Source organism: Vombatus ursinus, unplaced genomic scaffold (assembly GCF_900497805.2).
Source record: "Vombatus ursinus unplaced genomic scaffold, bare-nosed wombat genome assembly UNPS02014791.1, whole genome shotgun sequence".
NCBI classification, from domain to species: Eukaryota; Metazoa; Chordata; class Mammalia; order Diprotodontia; family Vombatidae; genus Vombatus; species Vombatus ursinus.
Genome location: NW_020954569.1, coordinates 37,371,011 through 37,393,476, shown reverse-complemented (window position 1 = coordinate 37,393,476; position 22,466 = coordinate 37,371,011). Strand labels below are relative to the sequence as shown.

The 22,466-nt window shown below is 35.5% G+C and overlaps 1 protein-coding gene across 1 annotated transcript in view; it reads right to left on the bottom strand.

The window, feature by feature from the left end:
• NSUN2 (NOP2/Sun RNA methyltransferase family member 2) overlaps window positions 1–21,942 on the bottom strand; it is a 33,384-nt gene extending 11,442 nt beyond the window's left edge. Inside the window, exons 1-12 of the mRNA XM_027869082.1 lie at window positions 21,816–21,942; window positions 21,486–21,643; window positions 18,959–19,063; window positions 14,785–14,890; window positions 12,144–12,215; window positions 11,279–11,363; window positions 9,502–9,694; window positions 7,739–7,813; window positions 6,085–6,215; window positions 4,228–4,301; window positions 3,539–3,669; window positions 2,671–2,767 (exon numbers count right to left, since the gene is read on the bottom strand). Coding sequence (XP_027724883.1) covers window positions 2,671–2,767; window positions 3,539–3,669; window positions 4,228–4,301; window positions 6,085–6,215; window positions 7,739–7,813; window positions 9,502–9,694; window positions 11,279–11,363; window positions 12,144–12,215; window positions 14,785–14,890; window positions 18,959–19,063; window positions 21,486–21,643; window positions 21,816–21,917 — 1,329 coding nt within the window. The 5' untranslated portion in view covers window positions 21,918–21,942. The remainder of the gene's footprint in view (window positions 1–2,670; window positions 2,768–3,538; window positions 3,670–4,227; window positions 4,302–6,084; window positions 6,216–7,738; window positions 7,814–9,501; window positions 9,695–11,278; window positions 11,364–12,143; window positions 12,216–14,784; window positions 14,891–18,958; window positions 19,064–21,485; window positions 21,644–21,815) is intronic.
• Window positions 21,943–22,466: the final 524 nt, after the last annotated feature.

The window sequence follows — 22,466 nt, the reverse complement described above, 5'->3', positions numbered from 1 at the left end:
AATTCACAATATATTAGAACAGCCCAAATAGAAGCCAATGACTCTGTAAGGCAACAAGAAATATTAAAACACAATCAAAAGGTTGGAAAAATAGAAGCAAACGTAAGGTATCTCAACAAAAACAAGTGATTGAGAAATAAATCACAGGGGAAAAGATTTAAGAATCCTTGGACTATTTGAATACCATGACCAAAAAAAGCCTAGACATTTTATTTCAAAAAATCTTAAAAGAAAACTGCGCAGATCTCTTAGAACCAGAGGACAAAGTAGAAATAGAAAGAACCCACCCTGTCATCTCCTGAAAGAAACCCCCAAATAAAACTTGCAAGAACATCACTGCCAAAATCCAGAGCTTCCATATCAAAGAAAATATAGTGCATGCAGCCAGAAAGAAAAATATCAAGTGCTGAGGGGTGACAGTCAGAATCACACACAATTTAACAGCCACCACCATAGTGGAGCAGAGAACTTGGAAAATGATATTCATGAAGCAAAGGATATGGGCTTACAGTCAAGAACAACCTACCCAGCAAAACTGATTATAATCCTACAGAGAAAAAAAAAATGGATTTTTAATGAAATAGAAGCCTTCCAAGCATTCCTGATGAAAAGACCAGAATTGCACAGACACTTCAAAATTCTAACATAGGAGTGAAAAGAGATGTAAAAAGGTAAGCATGAATCACCAATGATAAAGGACTAAATGAGGATAAACTGCTTTTATTCAAACATCAGAACATGTTCTTTCTGGACATCTTCAGCATCAGAGTCAAAGAGACCTTGTCAATTAGACAAGGTCTGGGAATGTTATATCTTGACGATCTTAAGAAAAGAATGAAAACATAAGGGAAGAGGAATACACTGGGCACTAAGGGAAAGAAAAGAAAGATTAATGAAAGGAAAATTACCTCACATAATCATGGTGCCCCAGTGGAACATCCATACAAACAACAAGGAGGGATATATTGGGGGGTGTGGCTGTCACTTGAACCTCATTCTCACCTGAAGTGGCAAAAGAAGGAAGCACAATGCATATACACACATGCACTTACACACACAGAGTTGGGTAGAAATAGAAATCCATTTCCTCAACAGTCAAACAGGAAGGGAAGGAAAATGGGGGGAGGAAGAGGGAATTAGAGAGAAGATGTATTAAGGATGGAATTAATTTGAAGCAAAACAAATGCTAAGAATGTACAAAAAAATATTTAAAGCTCTTTGTGCCCATAAGACGGAACAAGTTACGGTTTATAAGTGTAATGGCATGCTACTGTGCTGAACTCTCATCAGCATAACGATCAATCAAGATCCTAGAAGACTAATGATTAAACATGTTATCCACCTCCCGAGAGAGAGACAAAGGGCTCAGATATCAAAGACAAAATTTTCTGGACATGGCCAGTATGGAAATTTATTTTAATTGACTACATATATATTTGTAATGGGTTTTGTTCCTGTGTTCTCAATTGAGGGGAAGGGTCAGGGGCAGAGGTGGAAGGATCAGAAGGCAGACCTTGGCAATTAACAATATATCAAAAATAACATTTTTGAAAAAAGATAACACAGTCTACTTTGCTTTGTAGATTGATTTATTAGAGACTGAAAAAACCTTTAGAGATAATTCTTTTCCAACCTCATCACTTTACACAAGAAACTAAGGTTAAGGACTGTTCAAGGTCACACAGCTAGAATACAAATTCAGACCCTACAAATCTGAGTCCAGGATTTTTGTTGCATTGCCCTCCTTTCTTAAAGTCTAATTGTTAGAATATAAGCTGGAAACTCCAGCTATAGATAATTAACATTTCCATCAGATTTGTATCTAAGACAGTTTTTAGCCAAGCTTCAGACATGAATTGCATTCAGATCACATGAGGATCTCTAATTAATACCTCTAATATGAATATCCTCTGCCATGGAATGGAAGTCATGAGCTTTAACTAACCATATTTAAGGAAGCTCAATATTCTTTTATCAACATTCACAAACTGGTCTTTTATTTATTTCACAGACAAGTCAACCTATTCCAGAATGGGCATTAGTAGTATTATTGCATACAATCACACATTTTGTGCAGTTTTAGTTGTCAAAAGTTTAGTCCAAAGCAGAGTAATTAAAATGGACAAAAAGTTAAACAGAAACCTTCCAATGAAACATACATTAAGAATATTTTAATTCTGGAGGGGGAAAAAAAACCAGAACTAAACTTCATACAATCATAAAGTACTTAAGTGGCAACAGACTTGTTTGCCAAAACCCATATTTGTAAAAAGAGAAGGGGGGGGTTCCTCTTCCCATATACTTTAGGGATAAACCCGAACGAAGAAAAACAAAAACAAAAACAAAAAAACTATTTCATAAAACAAGTAGTATTCAGTTACAAAATTCATGACTACTCATTACCTTTATGCATAGCATCCCCATCAAATGTTACCTAACGTATGCTGTAACAATACTAATGACTAAGAATTCACTACTCCTTTGAGTCTGAGTTTCTTCTCCTCACTGAGGGTGATGATGGGAAGGTAAAAGTAACACCTAATACCTGTAGAGCAGCAAGGTAAACAAGCCCCCAGTAACCTCCTCTTTCACACTCCCTGTACATCTGACTTGTAGTTTCAGCTGAAAAGTACAACTACTTAGAAGAGATATTCCAAGAATGAATTTTACCTTGGGCTGACGTTTATTCCAGGGCATTGAAGATTTCTTGACTAATACTGCCACAAAGAACCCTCCAGTGTTCTGGTGATGTGGTAATATCCGAAGACTAATTAAAAAACAAACACATTCAAGCTATTCATCTATCTGGTGAATTATTTTTATATATAAAAATAACCCAGCAGTTATCTGAGAACTTGGTCATGGTTATCTTGTTTATTAAAAAAACAAAACCCCCACATATCCGAGTAGCATAGAGGCACAAAGATACACACCAGAACTACAGTCATCAAATTTTGTCCTTCACAAATTTGGCAGTACAACTGCTTTACTAAAAGGTGGTTTAAGTACATTTGCAGCAAGTATCATGACTTCTCTATCAGTTCATTATAAAACAATGATCATGATTCGCAATTATGTAAGAACTCAGAATTCTTGCAAATATTTTTGATCCTTTTCACTTGTATGCCCAGTCATGATTCTGATAGCATGCTTCCCTTCACCACCTACCAGGAATAAAGAATAGAAGCTAAAACTGAATACAAGTTTGCATGTGTACAAGGAATATAAGTATCTCAAGCAAGGAAGGGTCCTTGCACCTGAGCAAATATTTTTACACATCTCGAGTGTGACCAGAGAATCTGATACAAGGGTTGCATACAATTAGAAGATAAGAGAGGTCACCAAGAACCCCAAGTTCCTGTAACTAAACAACACTCACCTAAGGGATGTAGCACACATTGATCTGGAGATGCATCTCATATAATACTGCAAAGCCTACAAAAGATCCCCTACAAATAAACCAACCTTTTCACCTGAAACCTCCAAAGCTAAAAGTACATAAAACAATGTATACAATTACCAACATATGCAAACTCACCAACGTTCTAAGTTCATTTTCTTTAGATTTTCTTCATCTTTTGGGGGGAACATAGTAGGGCGAATTTGAGTATGCCTGCTCTGAGGTACATCTTTCCAATCTGCAAACCACTGTCCATCTTTTGTCATTACCTGCAGGAAAAAAACAAAAACATATCAATTGAGTCTATCAATGCTGTCTGAATATGAAAAAGCACAAAAGTTCCATAATTTTCATTACTGGTATTAAGTTCACATTTGTGTTAAAAAGTAAACTACAATGGAAGAGACCAAAAACTCATAGGGGAAATGTGCATAAATATTAAATGATAAAATCTGAACCCTTAAATTTAACAACTTTCAGACTCCCTCACTTTAGTCTCAAGCAGTGAATTATTTCATACTTAAAGAGCTGCTTACATTTTATCCTACAGAAAATAAAAGTAAATATGTAATTCAGGAGATGGGAATAAAACAACATATTTTCTACTCATAGTATGGCTGGGAAATCATAATACCAGTATTTTTGCAGCATGACATTACAAATTATTTCTTTATTAACTATGCTTAATCTCTGTACCCATATATAATCTTACTGAAGTTACCAAATTAAATGTAATAGTAATTCAGTCACTGATGAATCCTTCTATGAAATGAAAATGACCTTATAGCTAAAACCACTTAAAATATCTTTAAAATTTTCTTTATTACCCTCCACTGTGTGATCCCAGGCATCCACTTTAAACCTAGCAACTCAGAAGAAACATCAGCAAGCTCCAAAGCACCTGTACAAGAGAGAAAAGAGTTAACAACAAGGTTGGGACTTACAATATATTAAATTATACATATGGGTGTACATGTACTTACACACAAATAAACATTAAACACCTCCCATTATAAATTATTATAATAAATTATTAGAAATTCTAAGTGTTTCTTTAATTGAGGGGAGAAAACACGAAATCTCCAACCGTAGTTTTTCCTTTATTTGCCTCAAGGAATATTTTCTAAGATTTGTTTCTAACTAACTGGTTAAAATCAATGCAACAAACTGAGTTAAGGAATTAAGGAGGAGGATGAAATGAGAGGCCATAATGTTTAAAAGGACATTATACACACTGAAGTTCTCCAGAATGAGGGAAATGGTAGGGTGTAGAGAAGAAATTCTATGCCAGGTAATGAGCCTAAGAATTCTTAGGAAGAAAGAGTGATGGTAGATTGCAGCCATAACTATTTAAATGAGGTGATATTGCTATAACGCTCAAGGGGCAGTGGGCTTAGCGTCTGCAGTTCCACATTCCAAACAACAGGGGAATGGGAATATAGGCAGGAGGCAGCAAGCTCTCCTTTCAGTATGGGTAAGCAAATACCTAACAATAGTCTTTGGCAAGCTGGACTAAATTCAAATTCAGGGGGAGGTGAAGACTCATTTGGTAGCTATAGGAAGGATACACTGCAGAAGGGAAAAGACTGTATGCCAAGAGACCAACTAAGTAGTAGTAGCCATAAAATGGAGAGGTATGGATATGAAAGTTTTTTTGAGATATAATCAAATAAAACCTGATAATTGGGTAGATGTGGGGCTTGACTGAAAGGAAAGAATTTAGGGAAACACATTATTTTTAAAAAATATACTACCAGAGGCAGAAATGGATTATGTTCTCTAAGCACCCTTCCAGCTTTAAAATGTGATGATGCTTAACCCCCCCAGAAAATCTAAATAAGTGAAAGCTATATGCTTAAAAATGAAGTATGTGGCAATATAGAGCCCTGAGGGGTTAGGTAGCCTACACTGTAAAATTGAGCTGAAAATATTAAATGAAGCTGGGAAAGCTACAAATTCAAGTGGAAACTTCAAATCTGAGACCATTCTTTTCTTCGTTGAACTTGTCGTTTGACAATCAAATCAAAGGAAGAACTTTGGATATAATTTGGTTTTCCCCTTTCCTGAAAGTATGAAAGCAAGAAAATAAAATCTAAATTCTTAGCTACCTCTAAAAAAATCTTAGTTACCACATGATCAAAAAACTGACCTGGAAAATTTCTGTGTATAATTTTATTAGGTATGTATAATTCATGTAAATTATAGATCAAATAATTCCTATCAAAATCTTTCATTTAAAGTATTTTTAAAGAAGCAAATATTTATGATCTCAAAGTTTTTTTGCAATATATTTTATATAGACAGATATGCAGTAAAGAAAAATAAAGACATGTAATACTGAACCTAAAAAAAACTTAAAAAGCTCAAGATCAAAGGACCTGGTTGAATAATAAAGACAGATGTATAATTTTTTTAAAAGCATAATTCGTTGAAAATATTGCCCCTGCAGATAAAGCTAACAATAGTGGTTACAATTATATGGAAAATGTTGTGCATAGATTAGTCAATCAGTGTTAGTGTTTCCAATCAATATGTATAAAACACTCGGAAAAGAATGCAACAAAAGCCAAGACTGTACTATTTTCTTTTAGTTCCCAAATTTCCAGGTAATTTAAGAAATGTTAAAACACATTATTCAACTACATACTGCATGCATGTACATGTTTTAAAATGATTATTTTTACCTTCACTTTTCTCCAACAGTGAGGCTATGACTGCTTCATCCTCAATAGGATTTAATGAACATGTAGAATACACCATCCTGCCACCCTCTGTCAGCTGCTCAACCCCACGTGTTGCTATCCTAAGCTGTAACCTAAAAGGATAATATAACTAGGTTAAATAGAAATGGAGTTCCCTCCTAAAAGAAATCCACAAACCCTCTAGAATACTTTTCTAGAAGTTCCTTAAATACTTTGACCAATTCATAAAAACAGAACAAACACTAGGTTAATAAAGGTAACTTCAAAAAACATATTTAGTATTTGCTGTTAAACTAGCCAAAAAAATCCAGCAAATGGTCAGGGCCTATAAAATAAGTAACAGTGTAAAATGGAATATTTTAGAATTGGAATTCTTTTTCTTCCAGAATTCTTTCTCTTGGGTTAGGGTCTCTTGGCAGTTATTATGCTCATGGGAAAAACCAGATCTTGTTTGGCTACAAATACACTATATATCCAGGATGAAAATGGTTATAGATTATGTGGTATCTGCTGCTGGTCTGATCAGCATGGCTTAGGAGAACCTTGCAATGCCAATGACAATATGTTCAGGACTCTGAACACAATTTTTTTAGCTAAGCATTGAAACTTAGTTGGTCTACTTCAGAATATCACCATTTGCAAGTTAACTCTTATAGACACTTTGTTACACAAGCTTAACGTATAACTATTAACAAATGCATGACGGGGTAGCTTTACATCAAAAGAATTTCACTTTGTCTCAACTCTCGCTGCAAGCAATGAAAGCATTTAGGATCTTCTCTTGCTTGATTGTCAATATGAAGAGCCAAAATAAACCAAAACTCTCAAAACTGCTTCTAAGAAACTTGCTGGATCACAAAAGGAAACTTCCAAGAAAGTAAAAATGTAATCAGCTTATTAAATTGTGCTTTCAAAATTATCAAACTAAAAGGAACTGTTACACCACACATAATTATTTTACTTCTAAAATTTTTTTTAAAAAATACTATTTTCTACTAACTGTTCTGACATCTGATTTATACATTCTCAGGGAAAGATTACTTAATTTACTAAGGAAATAGTCTTCAGTATAGTAGTACCATTCCTATTCAAACTATTTAAGATGAAATTACTTTTACAGTAAATATGGAACTTCTACATCTAAGAATATAGGTTATAGAATAAAAAAAATCTTCAGAAAAATAAACGAAAGGATAATTAGTAGGACATTATAATAAACCAGTCATTTAGATGACAAACCTACACAAACAGCACAACACCTATGTTAGCAACATGTTGCTACTGTGGTTAGATTTTTTAAAAATCTCTACATTAAGACTCCTATGTAGATTTTTCAGAACCCTCAATTTAAGATATTTACCATATACTAGATTACTAAAGAATTCTTCATGAAAATTTTCCAAATCAGCTAATTTTGAATCTTCATGCATTAATCTGGACTCTCATCAATTTTTAGGGTCTACAAAAACATGATGAAATTTGAAGTTAAACTTTCAATGGTCCGATCCTTTTCATAAGCTGAAGAACTTTAGCTAAGATAAATTTTTTTTTCTTCAAATTTTTACTTTGTCAAACAGGTCTACTTCAAAGAAAATTTCATTCTGAAAAATCACATGTAATTTAACACATATTTTACCCGTGTAGCTGCAAACTATTTAGTGTTGTCCACTTTTTCCATACATCAATGTTCTTCCTCATGGTACCATCTCCACTGAAAAGAGAAATTTGAGTATTAATAATACTGTATAGACTTGGATAATAATAAAAATGTACATTTTCTGACTAAATTCTTACAACTGGATTTTTTCTTTAAATGGCAATTTGAAAACACTCTTGCACTAACTAGGAATGAACTCACCTCACTATCTTTTAAAAATGCTGGAATACAATACACTGTCTACTATAAACTGAATTCTAACTTTGTTTTTAATTTGAGTAATTTGGAAACTTTATTCAATGATTCAAGGAAAAATAGAGGTTTTTTGAATGCCTCATTAACTTTCAATTAAAGGTAATTACTACTGAAAACCTCTTTGCAAAGTTGTAAGATTGGAATGAAAAAATATGAATTATAACTGCAATTTTTAATTCCTTGACAAAATTGTGATTGCTTAAAATCACCTGTGAAAGACTGCTACATATTTTAAGTCTCGATGTGAAATCTACCTAGCTTAGAAATAACCCCACATAAGACTGTCAAGTTAGCTCTATATGGTAACATAGGGAAGCAAACTGCTAAATCTGACTGGTTTCGAGAGTAAGGGTAGAGAACCATTTTTCTTTCAAGGATCAATGATCCACAAATAAAATCAATAAGAGAATTACTGTAAGTTAAAAAGAAATTGTGATTTTATTCTAAAAGATAAAAAAAAGGTTTTAATCATGTTTAAAAATAAGAATGAAGCAAAAAATATTTAAGAAAAATAAATGATAATTCTCTAATAACAGCTAATTAAATTGGGATGGGTGGCAGAAAGAGCTGGGAAACAGACAAGCAGAGAAATTAGACATAAAACACAGAGAAAGGACTTCTTGAATTTCTCATGCCACCAGTGACTTCTATGCACTGAATCATTTTAAACTTGTGCTAATAGTGGTACCTAAACTCTCCTTCCAACTGGCTTGGCTCCCTCCCCTCCAAAACACTTTAAATTATAAATTCCCTGAGGTCAAGGACTGTTTTCTTTTTCATCATGTTTCCCCAGTGCCTACACAGAACACTTAACAAGAATATGAATTATTAACAATGACTGGCACACTGAGACATACACAACAGTGGAAAAAACCGATAAATTGACATACACTACATGAAATAAAACTGACATGAAATAAAACAGACATGAGACAGGATTGCATCCAAAGAGATAAACACAGCAGACATACAGGATGGAGTACCATAATGAACATATAAGCTCATGAAGCAATGTCATCATCCTGTGGCTTTTTGAAATATTACCCCCAAAGAATTTTTAAAGCCATGTTGCTTTTTTGCCAACCACTGGTATAAACTATCATACTACAACAATCAGATGAAACTACAAGGGCTTTAAGATCTGGGGTCTCAAGTGCCTCACTCCTCTTCAGAAGAGAGAGATACAACAATCATAAACTACTTTAATTTACACCAAAATGAGCTATTGCTTCAATTAATTCTAGGACATAAATTAGTTTGAAACATTTTATGCTCCCTTTTAAAAGAGAGCATGGTCCAAAAGGAGAACTGTATGCTTTACATATCACATCAATTTACAACATGCTTTAAAAATCATTATTTCATAAAAGAATTCCACTGTACTTGAAAAAAAAAAACTTGTCTACAAGATTAATGATTTTATCGAAAGTCTGATGTACTGTAAATAATATACTATATCATTAGAGGAAAAAAACAGCATAAAATACCTGCAGGGCACATCACACAGAATTCTATCATAGAAGAGAACCTCCTTCTTTCCATCCACGTCTATTTGCAGTCTAGGAATGCTGGAAGCATCATGGTTTACAACCATGATACAAGGACTGCTTAACCTTTTTGCTTGATGAACCAGCAAATAGCACCGTTTGTTGTCAACATCATTAGCAATAACAAATCCCTCTGAGAACATAAAAGTGTAATATCAGATAAAAGAAAAATCATTTTCACACAGTAACAGTAGGGAAAGTTAATAAAATAAGCAATATCCAGATGTCTTCAAGGGAGAAAAAAGCTTAAGCTTTAATTTACAACTTAGTAAACACACTGTCATGGTGAAAAGGGAGAGCTAAAGACACATTTTACATACAAGCAAGTTCAAAAGCGGGATTCACTTTCCTAAGGTCAATGACTCAAATGATCTTTACAAGCCGGAAAAAGAAACAGTGGCATTATCAAGCTTGTTCAGTACAACAATTTCAGATCTTTAGTTCTTCCTACCATGTCTAGTAAAAAAAGAGCAAGTAAATATTTACAACCTTCAATTATCTTCACTGTTGTTCTAAAACATTTTCTAAAAAAAATAATTATCAAACGAGTTTAGTTGAAAGCATGAGGAAGACAATTTAATATCCCTGTTATAACCCCTTCGTCAAAGCTTTTTACTACCAAATGGCAGAAAATAACAAAAAACAGAGAGAATAAATTCCCGTCCATGAAGAGTTAAGAAACAGAAGCAGATTCAATAGTTTAATCCATGGCTAACAAGAATGCCCATTTAAATCAGACTGTAACAAAGCCTCACTCATACAAAGGAAATATACAGACCAAGACTGAAAAACATAAGGCAAGTCGCTCCATTGTTTCAGGATTGGACAGTACAGGTATACTTCTAAATAATCCTATTCTCTGATAACAATATTAATTAACAATCTGAAGATCTCTAACAAAATTACTTTTGAAGATATCAAGTATGTTTTGGGGAGGCAAAGGCAAAGCTGCGTGTGAAGTAGCTGTCTAGTTCACTGTCACCTAGATTAAGCAATAAAGTTAAGTACTGATCTTACTGTTTCAATGTATTATTTCTTATAGACTTGTAAGCAAAAAGCAATCTTTTCAAAGACAAACTCCTTTACAGACTTAATGGAAACTGAATTTAAACTACTTTTTGCCCTTCAGTTCATATAACCAAGTAGTTTTAGAATCAATTTAGTTCAATAACCAATCAGAGTAAATTTTTCATTCTTAACCCTATTTTGGGAAATAACAGGTAAATAAATCAGAAGCTGGTAATGAGAAAAACAAAACTGCTACAAAGTACAAACTACCTGAGAACATTACTTCAGTGTCCTGACTTATGCCCTACTTACATAATGATTTTATAAAGTTTTACTGCTAAAAATAATCAGGATTCCTAGGGGAAAACTTCAAAAAATCAAGGACAAAAGTGTCAATCCTAACCTGATAACATACAAGATTTTGAATTAACCTTGAAGATCACTAAAGATAGTTTCTAATAGAAGGAGTTAAATATTAATAACAATCTCCAAACAAGGGATAGTTGTCACATTATGAATATGAAATTCGTAGTTGGTAAGTTTGGTACAAAAATAACCAGCTTTGTTTTAATTTTGAAAAACATCATAAATTAAATAAAGCACCTAATTTTATAGATACCACAGTTACAGAGTGTGTTTTGACCTTTCCCTCAATCATCTCCCAAAACATAAACCATTTCCCCCACCTAAGCAATATACTATCACCTACCTGGAAAGGAAACATTCATATCAGCATGAAGCATTTCAATTAACTGGGCAGTCTTTGATCCAGGTGCTGCACACATATCTAAAATCTATTCATGAAAACAGGAAAAAGTTTTTGATGTTTTTGTTTTGAAAACCATATTCTCCAAGGAAGCTTTATGAAATGCACTAAAATACACTGCCCCTTCCTTAAGGGCTATTGTAAGCATGAACTGAAAAAATGCTTTGTAAACCAAAGTGCCAAAGCTGCTGAAAAAAATTAATAAGTTCTGCCTCTGACTCCATCTGGCTGCCCAAAGACTGGTCTGCCAAATTCCCCTTTTCAGCTCTAGACCTAGGATCTCATGACCACACTTGGAAAAACAACATCAATAAAAATATTAGATAGAAACAAAGGAGAGAAGAAGACAATATGGAAAAATAAATTATTAACTGAAAAACTTTATTTTTAAGCACTTAATATTTGTTGAAATGGATAATGGACAAATGAGTTCAGTTATCAATTAATACAGCACCAGTGGATAGAGAGCTGGGCCTGGAATAAGAAAGATCAGAGTTCAAATCTGGCCTCAGACACTTACAAGTTATGTAATCCTGAGCAAGTCGTTTAACCTCTGTTTGCCTCACTTTCCTCATCTGTTTAATGTGCAGTTGTAAGGATCAAATGAGGAAATAATTATAAAGCACTAAACATAGCGTCTGGCACATATTAAACTCTATATAAATGTTACCCATTATTATTTTTACATGTAATAGGCAGAATTTATTGAATGGCTCTGGCATACACTTATGTTTCCATGTAATCCTAAATCCTTTAGTTTTCTTCTATATCAAAAAAAAAACACCTAAGTTTTAAAAATAAACAATACCTTATGGTGAGGCTGAACATTAAGCAGCAAGGGTGGAATCATACTGACGGCTTCTTGACGACTAATATTTCCCTAAAGAAAAAAGTTATCAGTAACTACCTATGTTTATAAAACTGCAAATACACACAAACAAAAAAAACCTATTTCAAAATAATAAGCCAACATGTCACGTCTTTTATTGCAACGTAAACACAAAAATAAACATGTGTTCATAATTTGCTATACAGTCATAATCCAAATACATTTAAATGAATTTCAAGTCACTTTTTAAGATAGTTTTGTTACAAAAGTATATTAAGGATATTCCTTGATAGGTCTGTCTTCCCCCACATCCCTCTCCGCCCAACAATGACTGAAAACTATATACAGAGGATTAATGAATCTGACTTGGAAAGAATCTTAACTAATCCAGTTCAATTTTCCATCTAATGTGAGAATTCCACTCACAATACGCCCAGGAGTCATTAAGCCTGTATTTTAATAGTTTCCAGTTATAGATGATGACAACTCTTTACAAAGCAGGTCATTCCACTATCGGAGAGTTCCATTTTGCTGCGACAAAATCTACATCACAGTTAACTTCCATCTTCTGGTCCTATTTTTGCTCTCTGGAGCACCACACACACAAAAAAAAAGGTCCATGGGCTCTTAAGAAGGACAATATATCAAGCATTCATGAACTGCAGTCTCTCTCTTTTCCAGGTTCATCACAAATTTAATTATAATATATAAGTTTTCCAGGTTTTCTGAAAGCATCCCTTTCATCATCTTATAACACAATAGTATTTTCATTATGTTCCTATAACATAATTACTCATTCCCCAATTGATGAGCACCTCTTTTATTTCCAGTTCTTTCCCACTACAAAAAGAGCTTCTCTAATTGTTTTTTGTATATATTGCTCTTTTCCTTCTTTTTTAAATGTCTTTGGGGTATAGACATAATAGTGGTATCTCTGGGTCAAAAAGGGTATAGAGGATTAAGAGTGCCTTTTTGGTCATAGTCTTAAATTAGATCTTTGTCATTTGGTGAGGTGCCCAAACACCTAACCTTAGGCCCATCAAGTTTCATTTTAAGGAAAATAGGAAAGCAAGAAATAAACAGTATAAATTATCTTAAAATTCCTTTGGTTCTTTATTGCAAATGGGCTGAATCAGATCATTTCTGAAGGTTCTCTACAACTCAGTTATTAAACTTAACTATTTTTTTAACTGGGCTTTTTAACTAAGTCAATTGATACAGAAGACTTCTATAAAGTTAGAAGTATATTCATTTTCACTCACTGTGAAATAGTGTTTCAAATGAATTATTCTGACTCTTTCTTTAACCAGCATATTAAAAACCTGTCAAGTGCATTGGAAAGAACCCTCAGAAGTCATTTAATTCAACCTCAAATCAAAGATCTCATCCCCAATAAGTCATTATCCAGCTTCTATCTGAAGACCTCTCCATGTAGATCGAAGGTATCTGAGGCTAGAGGGTCCCTATAAACTGAAAGAAGCTAGATACTATTTCATCTTTCTTTATTTCATTCCTAGCCCAGACTGAAATGTAAAGTACTTTGTAAACCTCAATGTAACACATCAATATCAGTTACAACTGTTATTACTAACCCTGATATCAGTGTCCTCCCCCCTTCCCTCTAGAATTCCTTATGTGAGGGCTCAGATGTATATGTGGGTAAGATAGCAAGGGGAAAAGGTGAAGAGAGGTTGACTTTTAAGCCAGTGAGTCTCCAAGTTTTCCTGATTTGGGAAATGGAAGTGAAAATAAAGGGAAGATATCTGATGGCATGGGAAGAACAGCCTAGGCAGACCCTGGCACTTGATGCAGCCAACAAAAAAGAACTGCTCTACTGTTTGAGCCCAGGGGTTTCTAAGGTTTCTGCTGTGGTTTCTAGATTCTTAAGCCACCAGGAAGACATGATCTCTTCTTCATTCCTACTTTGCTCCTCATTTAAGAACCATCTAAGGCATAAAAATAGTTTATAGAGTTTTGCCTCTTCTTTGATCCAATTCTAAAGCTATGAGAACCAACCTGGATCAGAGGAAGACTCCCCGCCCTCCCCTTTTCTGAGACAGGGCTGAGCTACAACGAAAGGAAATAACTTTTTATTTACTTGGTATCAACAGTGTCATCCTTGTCTTTTCCTTCCTTGTAGCTCCTAGGAGGGTAAGGGAGAATGGGGAAAGGTGATGGGTTACAGCCACTTGCTAAAGAATCAACCCAGAAATGTAGATGCAGGTATGGAAATCCCAGATCTTTATCCCCATTTCCTGACCTCACAATACTCTCGTGCCCAAGGGGGAAATTTATTGCTGACAGAAACTTAGCAATGTGTTGACCTCATAGGCTACTACCATTAAACAGCTGTGTCACCTTGGTGGAGTCATTTCACTTCTCTGGGCCTCAATGTCCTCATACTCATTAGAATATAAGCTTCCTGTGGTAAAGAACAACTTCATTTTTGTCTTTGTAGCCTCAGTGCCATGTATTTTGCACTTAATAGATACTTAATAAACACAGGATGAATTAAACTGTAAAATGGATTGGGGGAAGGGCTATGGTGGTACTAGATTTCTAATGTCCCTTTCAAATTTAATATTCTATCAGTCTATATGTTTGAAAAAACAAAACTTACAGACTCAGTTTCGCTAACCAAAAACTGGTGAAATTTTTCCAGCTGTGGAGACTTCCTCAAGATTTTTCGACTAAGATTTGTGTGCCATGCAAGCTCTTCTGGGTACCTAATAAAAACAAAAAAGTTGGAAGTATTTTGTAAACTCATAGCCAAGTGATAAAAAAGAAAGCTAAGTATTAATCAGCAGCTTATTTTTTCTAAACATAGTTCAGTAACTTTGTGGTCTAAAAACAGATAAGCTAAAAATGTCTAAAACAATACCTCTGAAATATAAAGAAGAATGCTATAAAACATAAAATTCTAACAGAATGTTTTTCAATGAAACTGTGACTAGAAACATTTGTATTTTGTACATTTTCATTTCTGAACCATATTGGCTCTCTATGGAATAGAAAATTTCATACAATTCATTTTACTATTTTAGTAAGTTCTAAAAGGGCCTGCTTAAATCTGTGAAGCTAGACTGAAAAGTCAGCAAGACTATACTTCAAAAGCCATGTTATTTCATTAGTGCAGGTATTCCCTTGACCAAGGAAGATCACAATCACCCTACATATTTGTGAGCTTACAGCCAATAATTGGCAATAAGCCTCTCCAAATTAAAGCTAAATCTCTGTAAGGCAGTCATCAGACTGTCCATGAAACTTTTCCAGCTTGTTAAAGCTTCCTAGAGATCACTCTTGTTGCATAAAAACCAAGGGTTCCCTCCATAGCACAATGAGGCACTTGTGGAGATCTTGGATAGAGGACAGATTACAAGTAACACAAATTTCTGGGTGTGTAAAATATGACTTTTAATGAATACCTAATTACATGCCATTTTTCCTGTATGGTGAAAAGATCCTAGTGCCTTCTTAATGTATGAACTTTCAATTCTTATGACACTTTAGGCAGTGAACTGATTTTAGATATGAGGCAATTTAGGTGTAAACAGCTAATATGTTTAGATTGCTGGAAAGTAAGAAATTGCTTGTTTTAAATTTAAGCTTTTTCACTATGTAGAATGTTTTTACAATGTTATAATGCTGTACATAGCAAAGATTTCCCCTCCTCCCATCCAAGGATATCCTTTCAATATCAGAGGCCCATGTCACCCTAGTGTTAAAAACAAAAAACAAAATACAGATCTAGGAAAACACTGTCAGGTAAAAATTCAGGTCTGGAAGTAAACTGTCCCTAATAACTGTACTTATTCAGTATTGATTTGAAATTGCTGTTAAGATAAAAAGGGCTTCCTTTTATTTGTTTGTTTGTTTGGGTTTTTCTTGCTAGGCAATAGGGTTAAGTGACTTGCCCAGGGTCACACAGCTAGCAAGTGTCAAGTGTCTGAGGCCAAATTTGAACTCAGGTCCTCCAGACTCCAGGGCCAGTGCTCTATCCACTGCACCCCCTAGCAGCCCTAAAAGGCTTCTTTCTAAACAATATATTTGAATCCCTGGATATACCCTGATCTGCAACAGTAAATCTATGGAGATACCATAGATAAATGAAATTCACAGATAATTTAAGAACTTTCCTTTTCCTATTACTTTTTGCCATCAGACATTGCCAAATCCAGTAACTTTTTCTCTGACTTAATTATTCTTCATCTTTCTGGGTATCTGGCACCATCAACCACAACCTCTCCCTCCACCCTCCATTAATGTTTTTGACTTCTCAGACAATTCTTTATGTTCTTGACTTCTTCTCAGATCATATTCTAGTTTTTCCATGGCTCCCCTTTTTCCTTCAATGTTTCTTGATCATTTCTTTCATTATGTTATTCCTCTGCACAAAGAGCTTCAATCATTTCTTACTTTTTAGCACAGCACTTAATAATTAGTTTGGCCATAGAACACTTGAGCTTGAAATATATAGCCCAGATTTTGGTCTGAGTGACAAAGGATTATGGAAATTACTTTCAAGATAAATGTACAGGAAGAGATTAGGGAAATTTTAGACAAAAGATTATGATGTCATACACTATTCACCAGTGTTGCCTTCATCTCTCCAACCAGATCAACCTTTTAATCCCTCATATGATTCTTTTATATATCCCACAGTACTTAGTAAGATGCTGAATACATACATGATAAATACTCAGTAAAAGCCTAAGAAATGAATTTCAAACTTCTTCACCTCAAAAAACTTAACTGCATCAAATAAATCTGCTTCTAATTTCATGACTTCTTCCTCAAACTGATGAAGATACAATGGAACACTGAGCGCTCAACAAAAGAAAAAAGAGAAAAAGTAGGCCCAAATATTCAACAACAAGAATTAAAAAAAAGTCCACGAATATACAAGAGCCATCTGATGACAATTAGCCAATAATAATAATGATGATGATAATAACAGCTGGCATTTATATAGCACCTACCGTAACCCAGGCACTATGCCAAGCACTTTGTTCTACAAATACTGTCTCATTTTATCCTTTCAATTTTGGGAGGTACTATTATTATTTCCATTTTACAGTTGAGGAAAGAGAGAAACAGTTAAGTGACTCGCCCATGGTCACAACTACTAAGTATCTGAGGCCAGATTTGAATTCAGGCCTGACTCCAGAACTTTATCCATTGTGCAAATAAAGAGAGGGAAAGCATGGCTATATACCTTGGTACAGCTGAAAACTGAGGATTTGTACAGAAAAGAGTATATATTTTCAGTTTTCAGATAACTGTTACAAGCATCTTTACAACTCATAAAAAAGAATTTAGGTATTTCAAAATTGACCAACAACTAGAAGGTAGCATTGCATAATAAAAGGAACAAATGGATTTGGAGTCAGAAATCCTGAGTTCAAATCTAGGTTCTGCTATCTATTCAATGTCACAAAAATAACATCATTTAATCTCTTACAATTTTTGTTTCCTAGTCTAGAAAATATAAGGGAATTACACAAGATTAATTCTGTTGCCCTTTCTAGATTTAGATCTATGAATGTAATACTTTGTTTTTCCATAATATTCTATTTATTAAAATAGCCAGGCCAGAGCCTTAATTTGTGTTATTTCAATTTCAAAGTATTACTTTTAAAATTTTATTTAACCAAATAATTTCCATGCAAAGCATTGTGAGGCAATGTCATGGTCCCGTCCCAAAAAGTACTTATAATAAATGTCAGATTTACCTTAATCTAATGGAAGTAAACTCGTACACACAAAAACCCAGCTATACAAAGCAGTATATGACAGATGGCAAAGAAATGGCACAAAATGCAGGACAGGAAAAACTTCTCTCTAGGATAGACTAACCCAGAAGCCAGACTGGGTAACATGAGGGTAGAATTGGTTAAAAGATTTCAGGGAAAACACGTGCAGGTAAGTTCTAGGAACAGTGGGCATATTGGTCTAAAAGGAATGGGGCAGAGACATTAGGGATGTCACTCTCCAAAATTAGCAATAAATTGTATAAAAGTGTTATAAAAGGCTGCAAAGGTAAGCCCCAGTCATTCTGCCAAAGATACTGAATATCAGGCTAAGTCTGTATGCTACTGTAGGCAGTGGAACCAGTGTCCGTGGGTCTTACATTACCTTTAAAACAATACTGGAATTAAAGCGTTAAGCTAAAGCATAACATTGCTTTGAATTTAACTAGAAATCTTGGCATAATTGGATGATATTTTAATTTGGCTCTTGATGGCTACATGGAAAATGTGAAATTAAACTAGAATGCTTTGCACTGATACGAATTTTATGAATTCACTTACATTTGAATTACCAAGACTCACTGACTGTGCTTGGGAATGTCTCAGTTCCCCATGTCCTTCCTCTCTGCCCCTTATATCCTTTCTCATCTTTTATCTTAATTGTTACTTAACCCTTTTTGTTATGTAACTGATCATTAATTATTTTAATATTTAACAAAATATTTAATTTTTAATTTGAGTTAAATAAATTAAATTAATTCATTAAATTAAATATTTAATACTTCCCCATATATTAACAAATTTTCATTTAAGCTTAGTCAGTCATTTTTAGTATGATTTAATGTAAGTCAGTTTCCCAACTCACAAAGGTGAGGACTAAGTATGGAAGCTGTGGTGACAGCATAATAAACAGAAAGTAATCAGTCAGGCTACAAAACCATCTTTTAGTTGCAAAGATTACTGTAGAGAAGAATTAAGCACACCAATAGCAGCAATGATTAAAATACCAAAGTAATCAGAAATAAGAAACTTGATTTTACCTACCAGCTTAAAGGCTGTGGTACTTCAACTTTCTGACCATCTACCACCAAATCCTCTAGTTCCTTGAAATACTTGTTCTTCAAGCAATGAAGAATTTCCTTTGCATGGCTGTTGAGAGAAGGCAAATAGTGTTTAATTGCTGTCAGCTTGATTTAAAAGAAAACTTAATATTATTTTTTTCCCTTAAGAAATGTTTCGAAACACATTTAAAATCCAAAGCTAACTTTTTTTATGCTTGAAAAGAAGGCATTTGTCGTTTTTATCACTGCCCTTATTGAGGAAAAAAACCTAAACATTGCCCATTTTCTTGCTTCTTTAGATGTGACAGGTTTAAAACATACCTCGTTACTACCTTTTAGAACTATTCCTGAAATATCGTTTCTATGATTCAAACCTTTTAGACATAAAAGAAGACGACAAAGGACGGTGAGGAAAAATTCTGCCAACATACATTAATTTTGCAATTCTTTTCCCCAAAGATCAAAGAATTAAATTATCTATCGTCCAAATCAAACATTTTTTAAATTCCCTTTTCATTGTAGCTCATAATAAGATCATCTTCTCATTAATGATTTTTTTCTGGAGGTAGTACTGTTTTTTAGTTTTGCTCTCTTAACTGACTTATGCTAATATAACCTAAAAATTAATGCAATAACTGACCTGACCATATTTCCTATTGATTGATATTACTAGTTTATTTAAAGCTTTTTGGCTCTACTGAGAGTATAAGAAATAGACAGAAAATAGAATGGATTTCCCATCATTCCAAAACCTCAATTTTTATCAACAATTAGAGTTGAATTACAATACTTGAACTCCAAACACTTCAGTATCCAATGTGATTATAAGATACTAAAAATAGCAATTAAGAAAGAGGAATTGGGAAGAATTAGACCAAACCAAATACAAAGAGCAAATCCAAAGCATCGTGGGATCATTTTACATACTTTCTCAGGGAAGGGAAGATGCAGACAGCAACCAAAAAAGTTGTCAAGAGGACATTAGTAATGACCAACCCACTGGCACCCCCCTCATGTTTACAGAGATCTTTATGAGAATGATCAAGTATTAAGTCTATTTCCATGGCATATTAAGCCTGGAATCAGTGGAGACCTAGAGTCAAATTCAACTGTTGATGCTTACTACCTCCTCAGGCCTGTTTCCTTAACTATAGAATGAAGAAGGTGGACTAACCAGTCTGAAGTTCCTTTCAGCTCTAGACTACATTCCAGATGATAATCGAATAAATGGCCTTAACAAATAAGTTTCTACAGCAGACCACTACTTAATGTTGGCTGTAAGAAAATACTGGGTTCGTTATTTCCTTAAAAAACACATTTGACTTAGTAAAACAGAATGCAGCCTTAAAGGCTTTCTCCCACAAGAAATATCTCATGCACCTTAAGATCACAGAAGACTGAAAAATACAATCACTATGACAGCCCTTAACAAATCTCTAAATATTTATACCAACTAACCCAGAAAACAAGAGGTATGATGGTCAAAGGTATTTGCCGCTGTCATGGATAATGCCCTGTAAAAATTTCAAAAAGAAGAGGGACTCTTTTGTAAGATTGTGATGTCCTCCACATGCTCTCCCTTATGATATTATAACAAGCATATCAAAGCCCAAAACACAGCAGCATCTCCTTATGAGGCCTATGACCTCTCAACAGATTAATTCATACAGTAAAAATCAACTGGATGAAAAATGCTTACTTTTTAAATAAGCCCAGTCTATGACATGCAACTGAATAACTAATATATCAGTACAGATATGTGCAAATGGGCAATGAGCTGGGCCCAGAAGTGAATAAGAGATCTGGCTGGATGACATTTGGAAAACTGCATGTAAGTTTCCCCACTGCCCTACAAAGACTGGCTTTAAAAAAAAAAAAAACCCAACACATATAAAAACATCTCCAGAAACTCAAAATCATGGTTGACACAAAAAAGAAAAATGCAATATGGATATAAAAGCAGATTTCAACACATTACCAGAACCTCAAAAGCACCATAACCGAAGGGATGATCAGCCAAGATATGTATGAGAGGAAAAGGAGATAAAGTGATATAGCATGGACAAGGCTTAACGTGTACCAGCCCTACAACCCATTTAAGATGAAAGACACATTGGACCTCTGCAGATGACAGGGTCAAGAATCTCATATAAGGCACAGAGAGATGAAAGAAAATGCATGCTTAATACTGAATAGTCTATTACAATAACAGGATCTCAAATAGCATTTATATCAACTAACCAAGAACACAAAAAGTAAAATGGTCAAATCATGGATTATGCTCTACATAAAGTCCAAAAGGAAGAGGGATTCTCTTATAAAACTAATAGAAGACAACTTTTTAAAAATTTATACTGAGATTAAATTTCTTCTAAAACAGCGGTGCACAACTTCACATTTCCCTTAGCCCCCAACGCACATTAGTCATTTTTCGTGCCGGTCACATGACTGAATTCCCAAGGCGTGTTTTAAGGTGCAGACGAGCTGGGGCGCGCCCACCCGGGCCGTACCATTTGTATCCCGTGATTCTGAGAGTGGCCGGGAGGGGCTCCCGGAGGGCCTGCATGAACTGCTCCCACTCGCCTTCGGGCACGATCTTCAGCTCCTGGTAGTAGTGTTCAAACAACTTGTTCTCTTTGACGATCTCGGGGTAACCACCCTCCCAGCCCTAAAGAAAAACGAGAAACGATAAAGAACGTCCCCAAAAGGCAGGGAGCCGCCGACCACCGCTCCCCTCACCGCCCGCTGCTCGGGGCTCGGCCCCGCCAGGGCCTCCAGCCCATTTCTCTAACGGCCGGTCCAGGCTGCCCCCCTCCCACCCCCGCGTACGTGGCCCTAACCGACTTATCCCGCTTCCCGTCCCCGTCCGCCGCGTCCTCTCTAGACTCCGGCCGTTGCTGCTGCTGCTGCGAGCGCCGCCGGTTCCGATACCGTCGCCCCATGCTGCCGAGCTCCGCGAGCACGCCACGCGCCACGCGCTTCAGAATGATGCCGCCGGCCGGTCCCACCTCGAGGCGGGGGGGCCTTCTCTTCAGGCCCCAGCCCCAACAAGTGTCGCCTACGTAAGAGCCTATGGATAGAAGTGGGGAGAAGATCCCCAGGAACCCCCAAATCTGACTTCTCCGCTGGAAAAAGCCCTTGGAAAGGCGGCAGTGTTTTTGACGGCGGATAACTGTAAGGACGAAACCCCAAAATGTCTTTTCTGTGAAGGGCCTTGTTATGCAGGCAGTGCATATGGCCCCTAAGCTGGGGGCGCAGGCGTAGTGCTGTGCGGCTCGTGGGCGGGTCTGGGGAGACCGGAGGAGCGGCTGGAGAGAGCTGGTGACTCTCAGAATTACAGGCATTTTTGATTTGCTCAGAGTAGGTCACATGTGGGGGTGGGGAGATGGAGGGCGGAGAGAAAGGAGGCCCTTTTGTCCAATAGGAAGCCTTCCTCGGGAGTTAAAAGGCCCACCTGTCCAATCGACGTCCTCGGCCCCTCCCCTCAGCCT